General features: G+C 44.2%; 1 protein-coding gene across 1 annotated transcript; it reads right to left on the reverse strand.

Moving 5' to 3' along the window:
• Nucleotides 1-411: 411 nt before the first annotated feature.
• Nucleotides 412-19,219, reverse strand: ptgis (prostaglandin I2 (prostacyclin) synthase). Its single transcript, XM_063215695.1, has 10 exons — nt 19,090-19,219; nt 18,852-18,975; nt 18,189-18,364; nt 17,589-17,735; nt 15,128-15,252; nt 12,966-13,189; nt 6,798-6,942; nt 5,163-5,341; nt 1,909-2,060; nt 412-741 (listed from the first exon to the last, which is right to left on the reverse strand). The coding sequence occupies exons 1-10, from the start codon at nt 19,158-19,160 to the stop codon at nt 555-557; spliced, it is 1,530 nt and encodes a 509-aa protein (XP_063071765.1). The 5' UTR covers nt 19,161-19,219; the 3' UTR covers nt 412-554.
• Nucleotides 19,220-23,586: the final 4,367 nt, after the last annotated feature.

A 23,586-nucleotide genomic window follows, 5' to 3' on the forward strand; every position in this document is an offset into this window, starting at 1 on the left:
TGGCGCCAGCGGAGGGGCTTACCCCCACCAGAATCGCACATCACCAGCAGCAGCAGCAGCAGCAGCCCCACAGACCCTCGTGCAAGCCAGTGGGTAATTACCCCCCCACCAACCCACCTAACCATTGCACTTCCTGATGATGATGATGATGATGGTGATGATGATGATGAAGAGGAGGAGGCACTACAATCTTACTGACATCATTACATTTTCAAAAGCTGCCGCCTGACACGCAGTGTTGATAATTCACAGCACTCTAGCAATGCTCCCAGGAGCTTGGTCTACTCTGCATATGTTTCTGGGAATGCATTAAAGAAAGTAGACATACCCCCTTGCTGAGATCCTGATACATAACAGTGATGAAAATCAAATGAATCAAATCAAACCATTTTCAGTGTTTTTTTTCCTTCTTGTTTTATGAAATCATTTTTCAGCAGAGAGGAACATTTTACATTCATTTTACATTTTTGTACACAGAATATAAAATACACATATAAATAAGCATTATTATAAAATACATACAAAAATAAATAAATAACACAGTAATAGTCTTGTCATCGCTGGCGACAGTCCTCAGGGGAGGAGGCGCTGGCTGTTGCCGGCTTCAGTCGATATCTGATCTCCAGGTCTCCGATTGGCTGCAGCATGCCAAAGCCATAGCGGCTGGGGTTCACGGGGGGCATGGACGACTGCTCGTCACACAACGCCAAGTCTAGGTTGGTGAGCACCATGTACACAAACCTGATGGAGACAGACAGACACACAGATCGGATTGATTGATTGATTGATTGATTGATTGATTGATTAATTGATGCATAACATTGATTTGATCAATTGACTCATTGATTAGCAAAGAATCATTGGACCATTAGGCCTCAGTTGCAGTAATGCTGAGAATGAATGACAATTGAGGAGACATATCAAGCTGTGATTATGGGCATTCATGGGTAAGCGCTTAGGGCGTCAGACTTGTAGCCCAAAGGTTGCTGGTTCGACTCCCGACCCACCAAGTTGATGAGGGGAGCAATTAACCAGTTCTCTCCCCATCGTCCTCCATGACTGAGGTACCCTGAGCATGGTACCGTCCTGCCGCACTGGGGCGCCATTGAGGGCTGCCCCCTTGCACGGGTGAGGCATAAATACAATTTGGTTGTGTGCAATGTGCAGTGTTCACTTGTGTGCTGTGGAGTGCTGTGTCACAATGACAACGGGAGTTGGAGTTTCCCAATGGGGCTTTCACTTTCTTTCCCGCAGAAACAGAGAAAGCAAAATGGCAACAGCATACAGTAAATGCTCATTACATTTATTAGTGAAAGTATGCATGAAGATACTACTGTATATGTGTGGCGTGATGTGATGTGCACATGGCGTTTGAATATTTTTTATATGTCTACATCTAAAAATGCATCTGACTTTGGTTAACAAAAGAAGTGTTCCACAGAAAACTAACTCTCTAGCATGCACAATGAGCAGAAACCAGTGTAGATGACCCATATAAGAACAAAGTGTTCACGGAGGTTACCTCTACAATTTAAGTAAATGTCAACATGTACTAATAAATGAGTTGTGAATTGTCACAGAATTGTCAGTTCACCAAGAACTGAAGAAGGTTTTAGGACATTAGGTGAAACATCTACTGTCAAACAACACAAAAAATGGGAGTTTAGGCAGAAGTGGAAGATTAAATTCTCCTCTATTTGTAGCTCAACCCCTCTGGCTCCCCTTCGGCCAATCCGCTTTCCGCTCATTTTGTACATTTTCTCCTTATAACATGCTTTCTTTTTATCTTTCTATCATGTCTTCCTGCAGTTTCTCACAGATAAACCCATTTTACTGCTATGAATGACATGACATGGAGAAGATGTAGTAGGATATGGGAGTCTTTCCAGCCTGGCATGGTATACTCACTGTTTTATGCCACTGACGGCAAAGTGTCTGCCCACACACATGTTGCTGCCGGCCCCCCAGGGCATGCTGTAGTACTTCATCCTCTCTCCCCCCTTGAAGAAGACCTTCTTCTCTGTCCCGTCCGCATTCAGGAAGCGGTCATACTTGAATTTCTGAGAAAATAAATAAATAGATAAATAAGTAAGAATAAAATGTTTTAAATATATATAGTGCTATGCAGCCATCTTAAGTGGGTCAACATCTGTTGATGCTAAATACTGCATAAGTACATTCGATGTGTGATGCATTCGCAGGAAAGACAGCCAAAAGATGGGACTTGACCCATTCATGTCATTTTGCAGGAAAGACAAGCAAAACTATGCCGATTCCAATTGGAATATAGCAGGTAGAACTCTCTCGCACTCATTTGTATCACAAACACTGTAAAAACTAAAAAAAGGGCTAAGCCACATAAGGAAGAGAATGAGTGAGGACTAACACTATTTTCTATTAAAATTTTAAAAAATCCAGTGTACTTTTTTGTGATATGTTTCCGTTTTCCCTATTCTGCCACAAGATGTCCCCATGTTGTGAAGTCACTTGAGTCACTTGTGAAGTCACTGGAATAGCTGCATTCCTTTTTATTGTCGTTTCGACTATTCATATTTTACTCTTTTTCTCTTTCCTGAGCTTCACAGTTTTCTGAAGCCATGAATATAATGGTTAGGCACATTGCTTTGCATTTGGCAAACACTTTTATCTGAAGTGACTTGCATCAGCGGAGAAAACATGCTGTACAACACAGGCAACAACATACTGTGTACAATGCATGTGAGAGATGGAGTGCAGAATACATAGGTTAGTGCAGGGTTAGCATAGTTGAGTAGGGTCAGTTCGTTGTGAAGGAAAACGGTCTGAGAATAGGAAAGTCTTCACACGCTTGGCACAGAGCCTCAGTTATAACATTTTGATTACGAAAACGGTTATAACCAAGTCTTGATCTCTCGATAATGTCATAGCAACATTGTCATGACATAATTGAGTGTATTCAGACCAGAGTGAATAGGCCCATCGATGTGCCCATCTGCATTAAGAAGCTACAGATTGAGAGAGATGACCATACTATGACCCTGATACTAACGTTGCATCTGCTAAGTTGCTTGACCTTTTGGCTCGGTTGCTTTTCTTGTTCCTTGTTACCTTGCCTTTTTCTTGACCGTGCGTGTGTTTGTTTCCCAGGCATGCCAACAGGTCAGGGGTGAAAAAGGTGACAAGAGTGCATGCCTGGTTTGTGAGTACGACCAAAGACAGTAATTTAATTCATGTGAGTACTACCAAAGATACTCCCAACCCTTCATGCACGTACTGTGCTAAGACAGTCGCTTCATGTCTTCAGGTTAACTTCTGCATGCTCTACAGATACCGGTTTGACCTGTCTTGCACCGTGTTCTTCTCTCTACAATTAGGGCAATGCAACCACAGAGGTTCAGCCGTGACTTGCAAGCCACTAATCTGTTGGCTTGTGTTCAACCTTTCATGTGCCCTGACACATAAAGTGGTACCTGGTTAGTCACTGTCTAGGGTGCCAGCTATTAAAGAAAGCTGGCCTTCTGAATGACGTAAACATAATAATTTCATGTTTGGTTCATATGAGAGAACAGTGGGGTAAGGGACATGTGATCTCCCTCAGAGTAAATGACTGCAGAGGGTAATAATTTGGGTTACAGTTCAAATGAGTCATCATCACTGGCTAGAATCCTTCATTCAACACGCTCTCTTTCATCTCTTAATTGCTCTTACACACGCACACGCGCACGAGCACGCACGCACGCACGCACGCACGCACGCACGCACGCACACACACACACACACACACACACACACACACACACACACACACACACACACACACACACACACACACACACACTCATAGGCCACTTTATTAGACACACCTGTCTGCAAATTTCTAATCAGCCAATGACATGGTACCAACTCAATGCAGTTAGGTACCATATCGCTGGCGACCCGGGTTCGATTCCGACCTGAGGTCCTTTGCCGATCCTTACCCTCTCTCTCCCCCATTCATTTCCTGTCACACTCTCAGACTGTCCTAATGGGCATAAAAAGCCCAAAAAACATCCGCATATAGACATGGTCAAGACGATCTGTTGCAGCTCAAACTGAGTATCAGAAAGGGGGAAGATATAAGATGTAAGTGACATTGAACGTGGCATGGTTATTGGTGCCAGACAGACTGGTCTGAGATATTTCAGAAACTGCTGATCTACTGGCATATTCAATTACATTTCTAGGCTTTAGAGTGAGTGGTAGTGGGTGAAAATGCCTTGTTGATATACCACAGGTCACACACTGGTTGGTATGGAGGTATCACACTAAGGGTGAATCCCATTACACCCCTTAGCCCTACGCCGATCGCTTTTGCCTCCGTTTTGCGTAGTGGCATCCCGATTCACGTTCAGACAGATGGGTAGGGGTTCGGCGAAGGGCTTTCATGCGGAGATTTTCTGACACCTCACTTCACGGAAGGAGGGCTTCGACAGATTTCCCTGAATGCATGCGATTGCATTTAAAAATGGACGGCAAACCGCGGCATCCCCAACAGCACACGAGATTAAGTATTTTCGCCGCAATTGTCGGTTTTCAAGTGGTAATAATTATTCCATTGTACTAAGTTTAACATTGTCCTAATGTGTGATGGCCCTTTTCTCTGTGAAACGCACATGAAGAAAATCGCTATTAACGTCAATCTAATGCATGGAATTATTGACAGCTGTGAGTGTCATTCCGTGATTGTTCAAGGGGCATCCCAATCCATAGGGGTTGCGTTTCAAGCCCTACACCTTGCGGCTTTGTTTGAAAGCACGAGGGGCAAGAGGAAGGCAAAGGGGTAGGGGTGGAGATTAGTAATGGGACAGGCCCTAAGTGCCACTCCTATAAGGGAAGAACAGGAAATTGAGGCTACAATTTGCACAGGTTCACCAAAATTGCACAAAAGTACCAGTACTCTACTACCCAGTAATAGCAAGGTGTACCTAATAAAGTGTCTGAATAAAGATAGAGAGAAAGAGAGCGAGAAAGCGAGAGAGAGAGAGAGAGAGAGAGAGAGAGAGAGAGAGAGAGAGAGAGAGAGAGAGAGAGAGAGAGGCAGACAGAGAGAGAGAGAGAAAGAGAGACAGACAGAGAGAGAGAGAGAGAGAGAGAGAGAGAGAGAGAGAGCGAAGTCACAGAAGCCACATCCATGTCATCCTCACCTCTGGTTGGCTGTGTATCTGCGGGTCCATCTGAGGGCTGAGGAAGGGGAAGAGGCAGAGGCGGTCCCCGCGCCGCAGCAGGTATTCTCCTCCACTGGTCTGGAGCACCTTGTCCTGCACCACCTCACGCGTGATCAGGGCCGCAGCTCTCAGACGCAATGTCTCACTCAGGACGCTGTCTGCAAAAGGCACAGGAGAGAGGTAGACACACACACATGCAGGTAAGCTCACTATCTCACTCAGGTCTGCAAAAGGCACAGGTGAGACACACACATGCAGGTAAGCTCACTCAGGTCTGCAAAAGGCACAGGTGAGACACACACATGCAGGTAAGCTCCACATCTCACTGAGGACGCTGTCTGCAGAGGCACAGGTGAGAGATAGGCATTACTTTGTTACATTACAGTTGGCAAACACTTTTATCCAAAGCGAGTTACAAAAAGGACATACCAGCAAGTGCGAGTAGACATACTACATATACTTGTAAGATCCTCAGATGAAAACTAATCCGTACACGTTTTGTTGTGTCTCTGTCTACTGTCCCTGACTTTAGTGGTTTGTCCTCAGCAGCATATGTGAAAAACCCGTATTAGCCCCTAACTTTTAGAATGGTGTTGACTGTGGGCGCAGTTCTCAATGAGAATACAAGGGGAAATCTACACGATTTTCACCTCTGAGGACTGGTCGTCTTACTTAACCCATTGATGCCTGATGTTGCGCAACATTGGCCCTGGTGCCTGGAGCTGCATTACGCAACATTCAGGCTCATGAGATTTGATACAACTTCATTAAAAATCTCTGTTTGTTTGAGATGAATGAACACATTCTAATGAAAGATGGGGTTCTTAGCGTTTAAATGCAACTTAGTGCATATTTTTATGTACTTCATAAGCTGAGATATTTAGGTTTTTGAAGACTGAGGGCAGCTTTTCTTAAAAAGGGCTCAGGCATTCAGCACCCTTTTTTTGCAGGTGCCTTAGGCGTCAATGGGTTAAGTTAAGTCCTGAGTGTTTTGTAATGCAATGTTTGCATTTCATGATCACCCAGAACAGAGGTGCGCTCCTGCATACAGCACTGTCTCTTGCTATATGTTGCAATAGTCTACTGTATCAGTAATGTACAGTAATTGTGTGCATTTAGTTTCTCAATACAGTACAGTACAGGATTGTACATCTGCATACGTACTGTACTGTATTGTAATACAGTACTCGCATGATTCATCGCATTTCCGGCTCGCTCAGTCCCGCGTCAGGACAGGAGTGGACTTTCTGCACACTGTAATGGAATATGTTGTATATGGTGCATGCTGAATATGCTGTAATGTTTTGATGTTTCAGTGCATTTCATGGCCACTCAGTACAAGCGTGTGCTTCTGCAAACTGCTTCTGAGATTTATTCACCTGACTTTAGTCACAATTATATTCACTACAGGAATATACATGTATTTCTGAAGACCTGTTATGGAATGTTTGATTTTTTTTTCATGCTGCTTAACCAATACCCAGTACAGGTGTGTGTTTCTATAGGCTATATTGTAATGCATTGCATGTCATGCTCACCCAGTACACGAACATACCGAATTTCTGCAGACCATGATGTAATGTAATGTTATGTTCCATTGCATGTCATGCTCACCCAGCACAGGCGTGTTGTTCTGCAGACTCTCCAGGGGGTGGCGCTGCAGCTGGAGGCGTTTGATCTCGGCCCTGACGGCACACATGGCCTCGGGGTGCGTCAGGAGGAAGCCGAGCAGCCAGAAGGCAGCCGGACCCGCGTTGCCCTGGCAACAGGGAGAAAAGAGACAGACAAAAAAGAGAGGGTTGCTCAGTTTCAGATGGAAATGTTTAAAACATGATTTTCAATTCCCAAGAAAGTTGTGTCTCAAGTTTGTATGATTCATGACACGTAATGGTATGCATGCATGTTAAATTAGATACACCGCACAACTTGGGGCTTGTCTGTTGACTTTGTCACTATCGAAACTGTCTGATCACGACATCCTGACCTAACCCAGTTTCTGACAAGTGGTACTTGAAGAATGGCACAAAGCCGTGTGTCTCGTCTAGATGCATGAACAGGTGAGTCAGATATAGTTCAAGTAAAGGGAATGTCTGTAGTCTGGAGTGCTTGTTTATAATACTCAAGTTCAACCCACAGAGACTTTACAGATGGGTTGCTGATATTCTGTTTGTTTATAAATGTGGTTGTACTGGTTTTCCACCTTCATGAGGCAATCTCCTAAATTGAACCACAGTGTGGGAAAACGTGCTGCTGGTGCAAAATGTTTCTACGAGTGGTTGATTAACCAGTGGTTAATTCTCAACCCCTGTTGTAACCCTGTCAGTTGTTTTGCTGATGTTTTGTTTGATTACTGCAGGGGTGGTGCTGGTTTACCACCTTCATAACTACTGTAAGCAAAATGTTTGTACAGGTTGTGAATTATTAGACTGGGCACCTGTAACCATCTAAGACTACTGTACCTATAACGAATTCCAAAATACAGTTATCCAAGTAAGACATGACCTCTGTTATGAATTAGCTGTTACCAGAATGGCACTGACCAAGTCGTAATGTATTACTTAAGGCCCTGTGCATTGTCATAGTAGTACTACGGTAGAAGTTTTTGTAGTGTCTTAAACAGTAGTCCACTGATGGAACAGCATGTGTTTAAGAGACAACACATTCAATGACATTTTTTGGGTTCTGTGATGCACTGCTTAGAGGATCTGCAAAATATACCCATGCCATGGGCTGGTTTGGCTCATTTGACTCCTTTCCCGCCCTACACGATATCTCTCTCCCACTCCGGAATCTGAGTGCACCATTTAACAAGGCCCAAGCTCAAGGTTGTTTATAGACAGTCTGAGCACCTGTGACAGTCAATAGCACCGTCTACACAGCAAAGTAAACATTTTACTGCATCTGACCAGCAGACAAAAATCAACTAAAAGTGTATCGAGTTCACAGTGAGGTTCTTCCTCTCCTCTCTTGGCTACACTGACGCTTCAGCCTGGAGAGAGTGAGGTCAGCTTTGACAGGCCGTCATCCTTCTTCTCCACACCTCCACCGAAGATCTACGGCCGACAGCCCTGTGTGCGTTATCCTTTCATACGCTGTCGGGCGGATGAGAAAACTGCCATGTAATGCCGTTTTGAGGCGCCGGTGATTTACCGGGTGTTTTTCAGAGGCCAGGCCATAAACTACAGTGCTCTCGTGTGGGTGACAGGGGAACTGCAGCATAATTCAAGCAGGAGCGCTGCGTTCGGCCGGCCGGGGTGACATGAAGTAATACCAGGACACAGGGAAGCCGACAGGGGGGACAAAGGGGTCTGCTGTCCCGGGCCCAGGAACAGAGGGGGTCCAGAATTAGGTTGTCAAATTGACTCAATGCATTGCATGTATTGAAGGGGGGGGGGGGGGGGATTCAGATGACTTTGTCCTGGGCCCTGCCAAAGCTGTCAGCAGCCCTGCCAGGATAGGCAGTGGGGCCCGAGAAGCCAAAAGAAAAAAAATGCAGGATAGGAAAATAGCGATGGGGGAAAGTATGGGGGGGCCTGTGTACATATGTGGGTGTGTATGAGTGATGAAATGTGTATGCAGGATTATTATGTGGGTGTGTTGGTATCAGACTGTGTGTGGGTATGTGGGTGTGTTTGTTTGTGGTTGACTGTATGAGTGAGTGAGGGTAGGTGTGTGTGTGCGTGTGCGCGTGCATGCGTGCGTGCGCGTCCTGTGTATACAGTATGTGTCTTGAGTGTGGTTCGGAATACAATGAAGTCTCTCTTAGTTCAGACAGATGGGCGCGGACGGTGCTGTGGTATGTCATGTGAGCGCGCTGGCAGCAGCTCTGCTTGGCTCAGCGCTGGCTGTGCCCTGGCTCTCTCTACCTGCCCGGTGCCTAAGGGGACACACGCACCTGGCCTCGTGCCATGCCAAAAGATGACTGAGCAGGGTGGCACACTATTTCCATTCACCAAGAGAGAGCGTGGGAATGCATTGTGCAACACCTGAGCAGCACAGCACAACAATACACAACGTGCTGCAGGCAAGCGTGTCAGCCTATCAGCTACATCGCTCTGCCTCAGCTTCCACCTCTCTCCACACCTGAGTTATCTCATGTTCAGGTCATAACCTGGAAATCAGTGATGCGCAGAGCTGACGAGGGAAAGACAATCTTACCTACACCTGTGTGTGTGTGTGTGTGTGTGTGTGTGTGTGTGTGTGTGTGTGTGTGTGTGTGTGTGTGTGTGTGTGTGTGTGTGTGTGTGTGTGTTTGTGTGTGTGTTCCCAGGTGATGAGGGAACGATTGTCAATCGTGGTGTGGTGTGTGTCAAACACACACAAACGGACGCGCGAACGCGCGGATAGCACACAAACACACAACACAGCCCACCGCTAGCGAAAAGACAAAAGAAGCCAGTTGCCATGGGAACGAGGAATGCAATGCGATGAGCCTTCTACTTGTCAGACTACATCAGAGCATAAACACATGAGGTGTCGTGTTCAGGCTTTGTCACCACAGAGGAATGTGTGTTGAGTGTGAGTGTGAGAGTCTGAGAGTGAGGACTACAGGTACTATTACTTCCTGTCTTTAGTAGCCTACCTGGGCTGCCAGGTCCACAGGGTGGGAAGGCTACAGAGCCACGCGTAACCCTTTAAGACAGCGGTTCCCAAACTCTTCCCCCTGCGCACCCCCTTTTACATTTCAATGTCGTTCACGTACCCCCTAAGCGAATGTTTTGGGCAATCCTCATTTCCAATAGCCCTGACGTTATTTCTGCCATTATTACAAGTCTAGGAGTTATAAATTACACCTCAGATGGACCCTTCACGCATACAATTCACCAAACAATTAAAAACTACATAATGTTCATGAATTCTGTATAAAAACACACATATCAGCCATTGCTCTATTCAGCTCATGCACCCCCTTATGGCAGGCCGCGCACCCCCAGGGGTGCACGCACCCCACTTTGGGAAACCCTGCTTTAAGACACAGCTTTATGACTGTGCTGTTACCTGAATGGCAATGACAAAGTCGTAGTAATATTGTAGTACTATGACGGTTAACTGTTCAATGACTATTACAGCGTGCCACTGGAGGAGCCACGTGCATTAAGTGGCTACCACTCTTGATAGTTAGCTACTGAGGCATACTGTACCGGCAACCAGGACCTTACTGTATTGTGCATATTTTAAAGAAAAAAGTTGGCTATTTTACACTCCAACGGTGGTCAAATTGTTAGTGATGAAATACAATACAACCCAAAAGATTGAAATTTGGAGACATGCTGCTCAGAGGAACGTGTGCTCAGGGCTCCTCAATTTCTTCCATATGTTAAGTACCTGAAAACTCTGGTATAAGGACTACAGTAGAAGGGGTAAGAAGAGCCCAAGAACTTGCAGTCGAGACTGATCCTTCGATGGAAATACTACACTCCAGCCCATTTTAACTAGCTCACCCTGAGACTCACAAAACCCCCACATACGTATGCTTGTCTAACCCCTCCATACCTTGAGCTGTCTGGTTTTGCTCAAGAGATCTCCTGTGAATTATTTTTAAAGGAAAATTCCTTGCTACTGTACCTCTCAGGTTGCACCTAGAGTCTTTAAGGGCTTAAGGTCTTAGATCCCTGTCATTGAAATTTTACGTTGGGAGACTATACACCTTTTTTCCTCAGCAGAGCACCATTGTCTGGATAAATACGGCTTTACAAATGAAGCCTTTCCCACTTTATATTCTGATATTAATTATCATGGTTACAGACACTCACTCTCCGCAACAGAGCAAAACAACCACAAGCACATGTACTGTACACAGGGCCGCTGACAGCTTTAACCAGGCCCGGGACAAAGTAATTTGATAGAGCCCCCCTCTAAATACATACCCATACATATTTCTGGGCCCTCTTTCTCCCCAGGCCCGGGACAACTGGCCCCTTTGGAGTCGGCTTTCCTTACTGTACACATACACCGATACCAGTAGCCTGTGGTATCGATGGGATTACTCATGGATTATACATATTCTCACAGAAACCAGTGTCAGCATCATCATGTACTGATATCATTTCATGTCAAACCCTAGGGTGCCAAAATAGGCCTATTGAAAACGGTTGAATTCATTTCCTGAAGCAGTTGAACTAATATTTAGTTACACAGAAGTTAGAACACTAAAACATTCCAAATAGCCCCTAGCTAGGTACAAGGAACATGGCTTGTTTGGTTTGGGTTAGTTTACGGAAAGATTTATCATCTTATGTACGTAGGTGTGGTTGTGGTGGTTGTCTCCTGTTTTATCTCTTCTTTTCGAACATGTTAATAATAATCTATTACTACTTAAATATTTGTCTTTAGGCTTTTACAGCTATGCCTTTCTTTCAACAGGGCAGTGAAAAGTAGACGGAAAACGAGATAGGGTAGGGTTGGGAAATGTCCCAGGCCAGACTTGAACCTGGGTCTCCATTGCACACTGTAGCCCATGTACGGTATGGGTCTCAGCGCAATGCTTCACAGCACCGCTGCGTTATCTATTGCTATTGTTATCTAATGGATTGTATATTTGTAGAAGCCTACTTTAAAACAAGCAGTGGTGGTACTGGATTATTCCTAGTCTTATATCTGCTGCTCTGTGTTTGTCATTCCCTCTGTATATTCTATGCAATACAATGCACATGAGAGAAGACCAGGCATACAGTAGCCTATATGTACAGGCATGAGTGGGGAGCAGAGCAAACATAATCTGCTTGTAAATCTTGCAATCCTGTGGCTTGGAGACCAGAGCCATGTTAGGCAACCTCACCACACAAGGAGATTAAACCATTCACTTCTACGGTTTGTCATCCTCTGTTGAAGAAGTGAGTGTGCTTGTGTATGTGTGAGAGAGAGAGAGTGAATGAGAGAGAGAGAGAGAGAGAGAGAGAGAGAGAGAGAGAGAGAGAGAGAGAGAGAGAGAGAGAGAGAGAGAGAGAGAGAGAGAGAGAGAATCTCTGTCTCTGTTTGTGCAATGTGTGTGAGGAGAAAATTAACAGAGAGAGGGAGCGAGATAGAGAGACATCGTGTGTAGGTGTGTCTGTGTCTGTGTACAATGTGTGTGGGGAGAAACTGGGTGAGTGAGAGGGAAAGAGAGAGGCAGTGAAAGAGACGAGTGACTACAGTACAATAGCCCGGGGGCCTGTGCAGACAAGCAGTGGAAAATAAGTGAGACTGTGAGAGGGTAAGATTGCAGAGAGCGCGTGAGACAGTGAGAGATTGTGTGTGCGTGCGCTCGCGCGTGTGTGTGTGTGTGTGTGTGTGTGTGTGTGTGTGTGTGTGTGTGTGTGTGTGTGTGTGTGTGTGTGTGTGTGTGTGTGTGTGTGTGTGTGAGAGACAGTGAGAGATTGTGTGACATTAGACTGTGTGTGTGAGTGTGTATGTGTGTGTGTGTGTGCGTGCGTGCGTGCGTGCTTGCGTGCATGCGTGCGTGCGTGTGTGCATCTCCGGCGTGTGCATATGCTCATGTCCAAGGAGCTCACCTGTGTGATCCAGAGTTGCAGCATGTGTGTGTGTGCGTACGTGCGTGCATGCGCGTACGTGTGTNTGTGTGTGTCCGGCGTGTGCATATGCTCATGTCGAAGCTCACCTGTGTTACCCAGAGCCACAGCAGCATGTGTGTGTGTGTGTGTGCGTGTGTGCATCTCCGGCGTGTGCATATACTCATGTCCAAGGAGCTCACCTGTGTGATCCAGAGCTGCAGCAGCATGTGTGTGTGTGCGTACGTGTGTGCGTGCGTGTGTGCGTGTGTGTATCCGACGTGTGCATGCTCACCTGTGTGACCCAGAGCTGGAACAGCATGGCCCGGCGTTGGCTCTCCTCCGCCACCTCCTCTCTCTGCAGGTACTCCAGGTAACTCTGCTGCCAGCTGCTGTCCCCGGCACCGCGGGGGCGCCCCCCCAGGGTCCTCCTAGCCCCCTCCTCCCCGCGGCCAACAACACAGGCCCCCAGCAGCTGCCACAGACGCTCCTGAGCACAGCTGGCCATGCGACGCTCCTCTGGCAATAAAGCAAACACATCGTTATTTTGTTAGAATATTATGTATTACATTACACTTACATTACATTACATAACACCTGATTCCATTGAGCGATTTTAATTCCAAGATGAGATCACTTGAGACTGACTCCCTTGTCTGTAACTGTAACTGTTATTGTGTCATATGATTTGTTATTTTAATGCAACTGGAATTTTAATTTTGTAACTTGTGCTGCCACTTGCCCAGCATGCCCTTGTAAAAGAGATTTTTAGTCTCAACGGGTTTATTTTCCTGGTTAAATAAAGGTTAAATAAATAATAAATAAAAAAAACCACTACATTACATTACATTGCATTTGGCAGATGCTTTATAACCAAAGCGACTTACATTACATTACACTTGGCTGACACTTACAGCCAAAGTGACTTATGACATGTCATTGGTTCCAGTCCCTGGAGAGATGTGAGGTTAGGTGACTCGCTGGACAAAAAGGTAAATAAAATGCTAATGATATAGTGAAGACTAATGCCCCGTTCTTTTGCAAATCGGTAGCCGGTAAATCCAAGTTAGTTCTCCTGACATCAGTTGTAAATGCATTCTATTGCAACGGTTTAGGAGAGTACAAATGTCTGGGAACACTAATGCTTAACGAACTCGGACTACACCAATCTGCTCCGAGTTTGTGTTTAGGACAGTACAAATGTCTGGGAACACTAATGCTTAACGAACTCAGACTACACCAATCTGCTCCGAGTTTGTGTTTTTCGGAACACAGATTTGGTTATCTGTTCTAGTCCACTCTCCAGAGCCCGACCTCAACAGAACAAGGCATTACAAAAGCCTGCATATTTATCAACTTAACATCACGTTGACCATGGAGGTCCCATCCCTCAGGCTGAAGTGATTCCGTCAATCCTTGTCATGACAAATATGGGAGTTTTACGTTAACTTGTTATGCAACCTCCATTTCCAGAAACAGCAATTTTTTGAAACTGTCTTTTCCCCGATATGAGTTGAGATGAAACTCGTTTACAGTAAGATACAGTCAGTTGGATGTTACTCAAGGCCATTGCATAAGTCAGGAAAGGGCCTCTTGTGTTGGACACATCAACAATGGGGAAGTCTTGCAGTACTGTGACGCATTTGCTATACCCAACAAGTCTGTGTTGAAATTACACTTCAACATCATCGACGTACATTTATTCATCATCATTGATGAACCTACAAAGCTTAACCTGGCGAGTATTCCAAGACCCTGGCTGAGTAGGCTAAGTTAACTTTGAGGTAGTGGTAAATCACCTAATAGAAGAGCCTGGAGTCCTCATTTTCTTATCTAATTGACACGTGAGCTATCTATTAGCAGGTTTACCACTTCCTGCATGCAGCTAGATTGATCACTTAATCGTGTTCTTGGAACGTCACCCTGATAGTCTCACCAGAGCTGTGTAGTTCCACACAGTCACACGAGTTCCACTCACAGATCTGGAGGACCAGCGTGTTGTTGGATTTATCTTCAGAACGTGTGGCTTTATCTACCACTTGTCCACCACTGCCAACAATACAATCCTTCAAAATGGTCTATTCATCTTTTACAGAATCATTGTAAAGGTAGTCTACACTAAAGCTGATATGTGATTCCTTGACGCAAGCTGCCATTGTTGCTGGTGACCTGTGTGTGAAGCTGGTGGAGCCGCCCCTGGTGGCACTGTGCGGTAACTACACAGATCTGGCGAGAGCCAGGTTATACAAAACTAGCGATTCTAATCAATTGTATTCAGTGCCAAAACTATTGATAATAAAAATTACAAACAGCCGTAAAAAATAAAAACAGGCGTTAAAAATAAAAAAGGCCATGCAAAAAAGGAACAAATTCTGGTAACAATCTAATCCAACAAATATCAACCTAATTAATACACATTGTGAAGCTGTAATAATTCTGAAGGATTATGTATTTTACCTTTCTTCTCTGTCTGACGTGCCAGTTTGGCAAGGATGCCATCAAACTTCCGGAACTCTTCATACACGGTGGTGAGCTGTGTGATGTCATTGCCACTAACTCCAAATAAGGTGAGGTAGCCAGCCCTATAACGGGAAGATAAGAACACGTCAGACACACCCAACTTGCATTCAGGAGACAAAAAAGGCCACACTGCAAAGTGTCATAGTTTCTTCTAGAGAAATAAGCACTTCATCTTTCACTTCCGCACACACACACACACACACACACACACACACACACACACACACACACACACACACACACACACACACACACACACACACACACACACACACACACACACACACACACACACACCTTGAGACAAACACACCCCTTTACCTCAGACGCAATCTGGCTAATAGATACCAAATCTGTCCTCATCCCCCCACACCCTCCTACTCACACAGCACAGACACATCCCCTTATCTGAGAATGCACCATGCAACTGCACTTGTTCTTTTACACACTGGACGACTCTGAGGTAAATCTAAAGCTCCTGCTCAATGCCTCTTTTAGAGTTGTCACGCTTTAGTGACGTCCATTGTCATCACTCGACAAAAAGACAGCGCAGGTTGCACGACACATCGTGGCCTAGTCAGTGATCCCATCCAGACGTTGGGCTTAGCGCCCTTTATTGTGGAGTCTAGACGCACGGTATACTGTCATATCCACAAAGCCTTTGGTACACAGATGCCTGGTGCACAGAAAAGGCCATAGACACCATGCCAACAATAGGATGCTTCATGTCTTATTATCAAGACAAGCCTGGGGATGGGGGAGGGTGGAGTCCCAACGGTGGTTAAGTCATATATTGCGTGTGAAGCCTACATTGCGAATCACTGCTCTCTCTCTCTCTCTCTCTCTCTCTCTCTCTCTCTCTCTCTCTCTCTCTCTCTCTCTCTCTCTCTCTCTCTCTCAACCATGTATTTGTGAAAGTCACTGTATAATTGCAACTCATCTTTTCACACACAATTTTTTCACACAATTTTTTTCTTTCTCCTCTTTACTTTTTTCCCTTTGATGGACTTGGCCTTGCATTTCCTATCAACGTCGATACGATGACAACTAGGTCAAAGATGTCCACTTTAATAGTGAACTTCAGGTAAATTATCCTACTGTAAGCACTGGAAATGTTATTCCCTATTAAGCGAATGCAAGCTGTCAAACTGACAAGCTGTCAAGACCTGGAACAAAATGTAGATGAAAACGGCGTACTACATTGTTGACATAGAACATGATGCGTTGCCAGTACAAATGTCTACTGATTCCCCTGCCAATGGAGCTGTTGGGAGGGTAGGTTAGTCTTAGCCGTGTATAAAAGTGCACTGTCAGCTGACAGCCCTTATCCCCTGCTTTACTGTCCGCGGTGAGTGAGCAAGTTAGGACACGAGTTGAGTAAATGAGTGAGTGAATATGGTGAACATAGCTACCGTTTGTTTTTATTGGCATTATGTAACTTGTAGGTCAGACTTGGGCGAGCTAACAGACAGGTTGACCTATACAGCTGACAGTTTATCTTTCTCTGTGTTTCATAACTCAGACAAGTTTGCACTGACATACAGAGGTGTCAATCAGAACGTAAAAAAACAAAACCCTGCCACAAATTTGATCCAACCATCTCAGAATCAGCTGATACAAATTAGCATTCAAGACAGAGTAGCTACTAAAAGAAGCCATATGCGTTAGGAGAGTGCAACATTGCTGCTTCTCACTTTTTTGTTTATGTTTATTTTATTTATTTTTGCTGATATTGTACTGTAATAGTGTTAAGCTCTTCTTTTACACATTGAAAGATTAATGTAATGATACAACTTTGAAAATCTGCTCCCGCAAAGAGACTTTCAAGGTGTGTAGGCCCTCACAAGGAAAGCTGTGTTAAATACATCAGGCTTTTCCTGTTTCTGACCCTTTATGATCTGGCCTAACATTCAACTTAATATTTCACCTGTGACATTTAGTCTTTCATTAGCACCATAGCTTGACCTCATAGCAGAACTGATGTGGGTCTTTAGATAAGAGAAAAAACATATTTCAAGCTCTTAAAAAGAAGTCCAATTGATGAACTTGTTTGGATGACACAAGACACATTAGACATGAGAGGCATGAGAGACATGAGAGTCTGCCAACACAACTCATAGCAACAAGTGAGACTTGGGGGTGCTGTGGCAGACCACGCTGATGCACAAGTACCATATACAATATAATATAGCAACATTGGCCAAAGGGACACAGGTTCGAATCCGGGTAGGGTCATTCCCTAATCCTTACCTATCTCTCTTCCACTACTTTCTTATCTGATTGAATGAATGAATGAATGAATGAATGAATGAATGAATGAATGAATGAATGAATGAATGAATGACAATGTAAATAAATAAAATAAACAAGTGACAACAAGCATCAACCCAGGGCTCACCTGAAGAGCAGGCTATAGCAGAAGCTGAACAGCCCGTCTCTCCTCCACTGCTGTGGGTTCTGGGCCACATCTGTGCGGTTGAACACCAACTGAAGGTTACTCTGCATAGACTGGCACAGCTGCACCAGACTTGGGCCCTGAAAGTGCCTGCAGAGCAGAACAAGGAAGGAAACACTATCACAGGTGAAAAATGAGGAAAAGGAGAGTGCTGCATTTGGTCAATTGTTTGTAAAACAATCAGGTGCTCTTCAGACAGGACATGATAACTTGAGTAATTTGGCTTGTGACTATTTCCAAAATGTGAAGGTCCAAACAGAAGGTTCTTTGTTGAAATGGTAGTCTGAATAATCCGAGGCCTCAGATTATTCAGACTACCACTTTCAACAAGGAACCTTCTGTTTGGACCTTCACATTTTGGAGACTATCACAGGTGACTCAAGGGTTCCAGTGGTTAGAAAGCATTCCTCATTCCCGTTTTTCTTGTAGGATATGATGTCATTTGCCCTGCATCAGTAAAATGACTTATCTTTTACAACATCTTATCTTTTGTGACATTGCCACACAACTGATGACAGAATGCTGACACTTCTAGACACCTACTGTTTCATCCAGGCCCTCTCGGACACTGGGTCGTGATTGGGCAATGTCAGGCTGAACATTCTCTGCATAAGCACCTTGACGACACACTTGAAGTCCAGGGCCTCTTTGTCGGAGAGTACGGCATCGTACGCATTGGGGTCCAACAGCACAGTCACATATCGCCCAGCAACACGCACCTGGGGGGGGTGGGGGTGAGGGTGATATATGAACAACGACAAGCTGATACTGTATGCTGAAGAGGTTAAGCAATGGGTCAAAGTGAAATAGTGGGCAAATGCCTGGCGACTGACTAATAATGTATTACACATTTATTAAGCTACTGTGACTGTGTTTCATCTCAGACATCTGAAATAGAATTGTAAGAAGGGATTGTGACACTATCTGTAGGCCTTCAGTATCACTAAAATACAATAGAATGAGTCAAAAGTTGTTGCAGAAAATTATTTTAGAACACCAGTTTAAGTCAGTTGTTAACTTTAATCATGAATTTGTAAGACTGACAACAGAAACAAGGGTTCTCATTTAAATAAATAAAGATGTAAATTAATAAACTTGTCAAGTAGGCTATTTAAATAGCCTATAGGCTACACTGTAAAGCATTATTTTTATTGTCAGTTTGGACACAAGCGCCACCTGTTGCGAGTGTTTTGCTCAGAATGTTACCGTGAAAATATCGCCATGCTTCTTTTTCATCCGACCGAGGAACTTTGCTGCATCTCTCCCAAATTCCAGAGCATGCCCAAGCCAAGGTATGAAACCTTTATCCAAAGGTGGTTCGTTCTTCTGCCTATTCAAGCGAAATGAACAATTAGTGGACATTCGCTCACACCTTCATTCAAAATTCACACATCAAACCATTCACCTGCTTAAAAAATAGGCTACAAGGCATTAGTAGAATTACCTTGAACGCCTCTTGTAGAGCAGAACCACTGCCAAAAGTCCATTGAACAACAAAAGTATACTCCATATCATGATGGGTAAAGCAGAGCGCAAAGAGCTATGATGTCTTTGCTGCTTAGGCGTTCAAGTTTTTAACTACCCTCCAAGTGCGTCATGTGATTACGACATAGCCTAACCGAGAGGGTGTCATTTTAGGAAGTTTCACCTCGTCAACTGCTTGCGGCCCCAGCACCATGTGGAAATTCGTAGTCATAATAAATAAACCGCGAAATGACACACTGCATACATTAAGGAAACGCGTCATTTATGCAGTGCACTCAATGCCGAATTGTTTTTGGTGGTGGTGGTGGTGGTGGTGATGAATATGGTGAGTAGACTAGCCTATTCTATTGCTAATGTTTTTTTGTGAGATGTTAGACCATTACGCAGCCAATAATCATGCGTAATTTCGATTCATATCACCCTATTAGGCCTAACCAGTTCATCCTTTATAAATAGTCTGGAATAGGCCTCCCAAAGTAGAAAAATCCATGCCAAGTGAGGAGCATAGCCCTCGAAATAAATAAATAAATAACACGTGACTTACCTCGTTATGCACCTGCTTAAACACCTGAATCTTTACTCTACTGTACATTTCCTGTTTCGGTGTAGCATAAAGTAGCGTGTTCTTCAGTTGGGCGATAGGTGGCAGTGTTGCAGCATATATACGGCTCTGATACACCCACTTTCACTAAACTGAGGAACACAGCTCGCGCCTGTGATGTCATGAACTGAAAACAGGTGCTCTACAAAACTGAACATAGCTTAATAAAAAAAACACATAGGCCTAGTTAAATAAATCAAAGTTTACGAAAATCCTGGACGTCCTGCCAATATCGAAGACCCTGAATCATATTTGACTTGGAGAGTTATGAATCATGCATTGGGTATTGTGTTTTTGCAGTTGTGTTCGAAATAGTCAGCATCTGATTAAATCATTATTATAAGAAAAACATTTAGCCAGTAGGCTTAAGCTGCAGAAGAACATCCAAAGCATGTTTTCACTCCCATAAATCCTTTGGCTATAAGTCAGTGAAATGATCAAAGGACCACTTGATTTATGCGTCTCTGTCTGTCAAGAGCCAAAATAAACTCTCTCTCTCTCTCTCTCTCTCTCTCTCTCTCTCTCTCTCTCTCTCTCTCTCTCTCTCTCTCTCTCACTCACACACACACACACACACACAGACACACACACACACACACATTCACACACACACACACACACACACACACACACACACACACACACACACACACACACACACACACACACACACAGACCTACACAGACCTACAGAGAGAGAGAGAGAGAGAGCAAAATAGAGTAACATAAGGGCCAGATGGGAGGGGAAGCAGAGGGAAGAGAAGGCAAGAGAAGCCAAGGCCACCCATGCAGCAATTAGAGACTCCCCCTGTGTGGGTCACGCCACGGTGGCACTTCAAAGAGGGCCAGCGCTGCTGATTACTGCAGCTCATGACTCTGAGAGTGTTCTCCCTCTCGCCCGGCCCGATGGGACACCTAGTCAGCCTGCCAACATGGCCCATAGGAGGCTCACAGCTACCCCACAGACAGTGACAGAGGTAGCCTGACCCTCAGCTGGTGGAGTGGCCCCAGTCAAGTGCTTCAGTTTGAGTGCTGACACTACAAAGGGACATTTCAGGCTCTGTTGGAAAAGTGCATTTCTAATGGTTAATCTTATTGTGTTATTAATTATGTTGTTTACTGTAAGACCACCCCTGTGAATATAAAGCACTTTATATTCTTGTGACAGGAAGACATTTCCAAATGTGCTACGCTGAGGAAGTTGCAAGAAGCATAACTGGCACTGACTTTATCCATCCTCGAGGGTGACCAAAAGAGGTTAACGACTAAGGCAGCCCCCTTTTATACATTTTTAGGGGCTTTTTATGCCTTTATTTGATAGGACAGTCTGAGATGGTGACAGAAAGCCAGTGGGACAGAGAGACGGGGTGGGATCGGGAAATGACCCCGGCCGGACTCGAACCAGGGGTCCCCGTGGGCATGCAAGCTCAAATGTGGGGGGCTTAGCACACTGCCGCTCTGCCACAGCGCCGAAGGCAGCCTCCTTTTTAAATGGATGCAGCCACTAGTGCTGACAGTGTTGAGATCCACAGCAGGAGCCACTAATTGAAATACAGGATTACACAAACCTGTAACTGTGCTGCTGTGTGGTGCACCTTGGGAGATGACAGCGCCCTCCTCTCCTGCATATATTGGGTTGCACTCTAAAGGCTTTCTGGCTCAGATCCATTTGCCTGATTATCATAGACTTGCAATCGAGATTCGCCGAAGGTGTTGCGTCACTAGGAGGGCGCAGCCTGGCTACAGATCCATCATGTTTTTGAGTAATCCGAGGAACTAAGGTAGAATACAATACGGCAGTTCCTTTTCTTTGATGAGGAGGAGTTGGAAGTTGGAAGTTGGAGGGAGGAGATGAGGTAGTTGGAGCAATGAGCAAAAGATTCATTCAACTTCCAGTGAACTTAAATTGTATACTAGTGTCTACAGGCAGACTGTAACATGCCAAGTCACAGCTCTTTTGACAATGAACTGGATTTAGGCCCATGTGCTTATTTAGTAAGCAAATCTAGCATAAACTCACAAAAAGTTTTTTTTTTGCCATGGACTGATCACATTGTGCACTCATTTTCTGTACCAGAACAATATGTTGGCACAAGAAATGCATGTTTTTGGGAAATATGTAGTTTTCTCACATTCAAAAAATCTGAAGTATATAAATAATTAGTCATTCAATACAAAACAAAAGCCTTATCAGTCTTTGTTTTCATATATGTTTGCAAGTCATTCGGTTAAGGTGCCATAATCTTCCTCATGGTTTTATTTTTAAGGTAGTGTTTTCCAAGGTCTGCCAAATGTCTGGAAAGCATGACATTTATAAATGCCATAACAAAGTATCTGAATACTTGTTTTTTATGGTCCCAAAGTTTCCAAAACATGCAGTGTAACTGATCATGCTAGGTATTCTGGACCATCTGAGGAATCAGATCATTCTGCTTCAGTCTGAATCCTAAACCACAACATATTCAGGGAGGTCTAAAGCTGAATAAAAATATCATTGCCATATTCTATATTTGGAAAATGATTCTATCACTTAAGACAGCGCCTCTCAACCTTTTTGAACAAACACCCCCTTGACCTCATCATAAGCTTGCTAAACACCCCCTTAGTAAAAATGATTCTATCACTTAGGACATCGCTTCTCAACCTTTTTGAACAAACACCCCCTTGACCTCATCATGAGCTTGCCAAACACCCCCCTTAGTATTAAAAAATAAATTAGACTAAAGCACCACCAACTCTCAGCTGACTCCATCTCCATCTGATAGAGCCCCCATTGACAAACACTGACTTAGTATTTTCACCTACAGTAACCCCAAGGTTTAAGGTGTGGCTAAGGTAAGGGTAGTGACTGTTGCATGAAGTCATAACTACTGGGTACCATCTTTCACGCTGCAAGGACATTTTTTCCCATGGAGAGTCAATCAATTATATACCGACTCATCATTTATTTTTTAAAGGTGCCTGGCCTTGCGACCTGTAAACATCCGTTCAATTCCAGACCAGGTTACTATCAACATTTATCTAGTAAGCTATCTTTTTTATGGTACCTTCACTTTTTCTCTGTCAGATTGAAGCCAATGAAGATGTGTGGAGTTGTTGTTTTCTTTTCTCCAGGTCAGGGGTTACAAGGGGAGAGTGTCCTGCCATCCTTGTGTTTGTGTGCTTGTGTAAGTCCTTGAGAATTTGTTCATTTCCTCCCACCATCACAGGACAAAGCAAAGCCTCCTCTCAGAAAATGTCCCCAAATAACCACCAGACTGCACTGTAGCCTACTATAGACCTAGTATAGAACAGTGTTTCCCACTCCATGGCTACACTCCATGTATTTGTCATTATTACATTTCTCCACGTACCCGCTGAGGAGTGCTTGCGTACCCCTAGTGGTACACATACCCCTGTTTGGGAAACACTGGTATAGAACACCCATCTCGGGGTCACAAATCACCTCCTGATGATGACAGAAACAACCCGAGGAGGTCTCCAGTCCAATTTTGTTTGGATCGAAAGTGGCTTTTTGTGTCTCAGAAACTTTTATTAAAGACAGAGAAACCAAAGGTTCTTGCTGTTATTGCTCTGGAAGGTACAACCATGTGGTACTTAAAATGGATTCGTTCAGTCCGATGTTTGGAAATCAGTATTTCAGAATAAGAGAAAACAAGAGGTTACACTAGTGTAAATTATAAGAGTCATATTGTAAATCAGTTTAGCTATATTTTAAACTATGTTTTAAACATTTTATGTATATAGATTTGGGGTAATGACAGCAAACAACCAATAACTTTTTTTCAGCTACCTTAACCGTAACAGAATAATTTCAAACAATACATTGTAGACGCTTACTACTAGAATAGGTTT

Source organism: Engraulis encrasicolus, chromosome 14, assembly GCF_034702125.1.
Source record: "Engraulis encrasicolus isolate BLACKSEA-1 chromosome 14, IST_EnEncr_1.0, whole genome shotgun sequence".
NCBI lineage: Eukaryota > Metazoa > Chordata > Actinopteri > Clupeiformes > Engraulidae > Engraulis > Engraulis encrasicolus.

Bases quoted from the DNA above. Each gene is read 5' to 3' on its own strand.
- ptgis (XM_063215695.1), bottom strand. From the start codon at position 19,160: ATGATATGGAGTATACTTTTGTTGTTCAATGGACTTTTGGCAGTGGTT. The intron at 18,365-18,851 runs GTAACATTCTGA...CACCCCCCCCAG, and splicing joins AGCATGGCGATATTTTCACG to GTGCGTGTTGCTGGGCGATA. The intron at 15,253-17,588 runs GTGAGCCCTGGG...TTCCCGTTATAG, and splicing joins TGCTATAGCCTGCTCTTCAG to GGCTGGCTACCTCACCTTAT.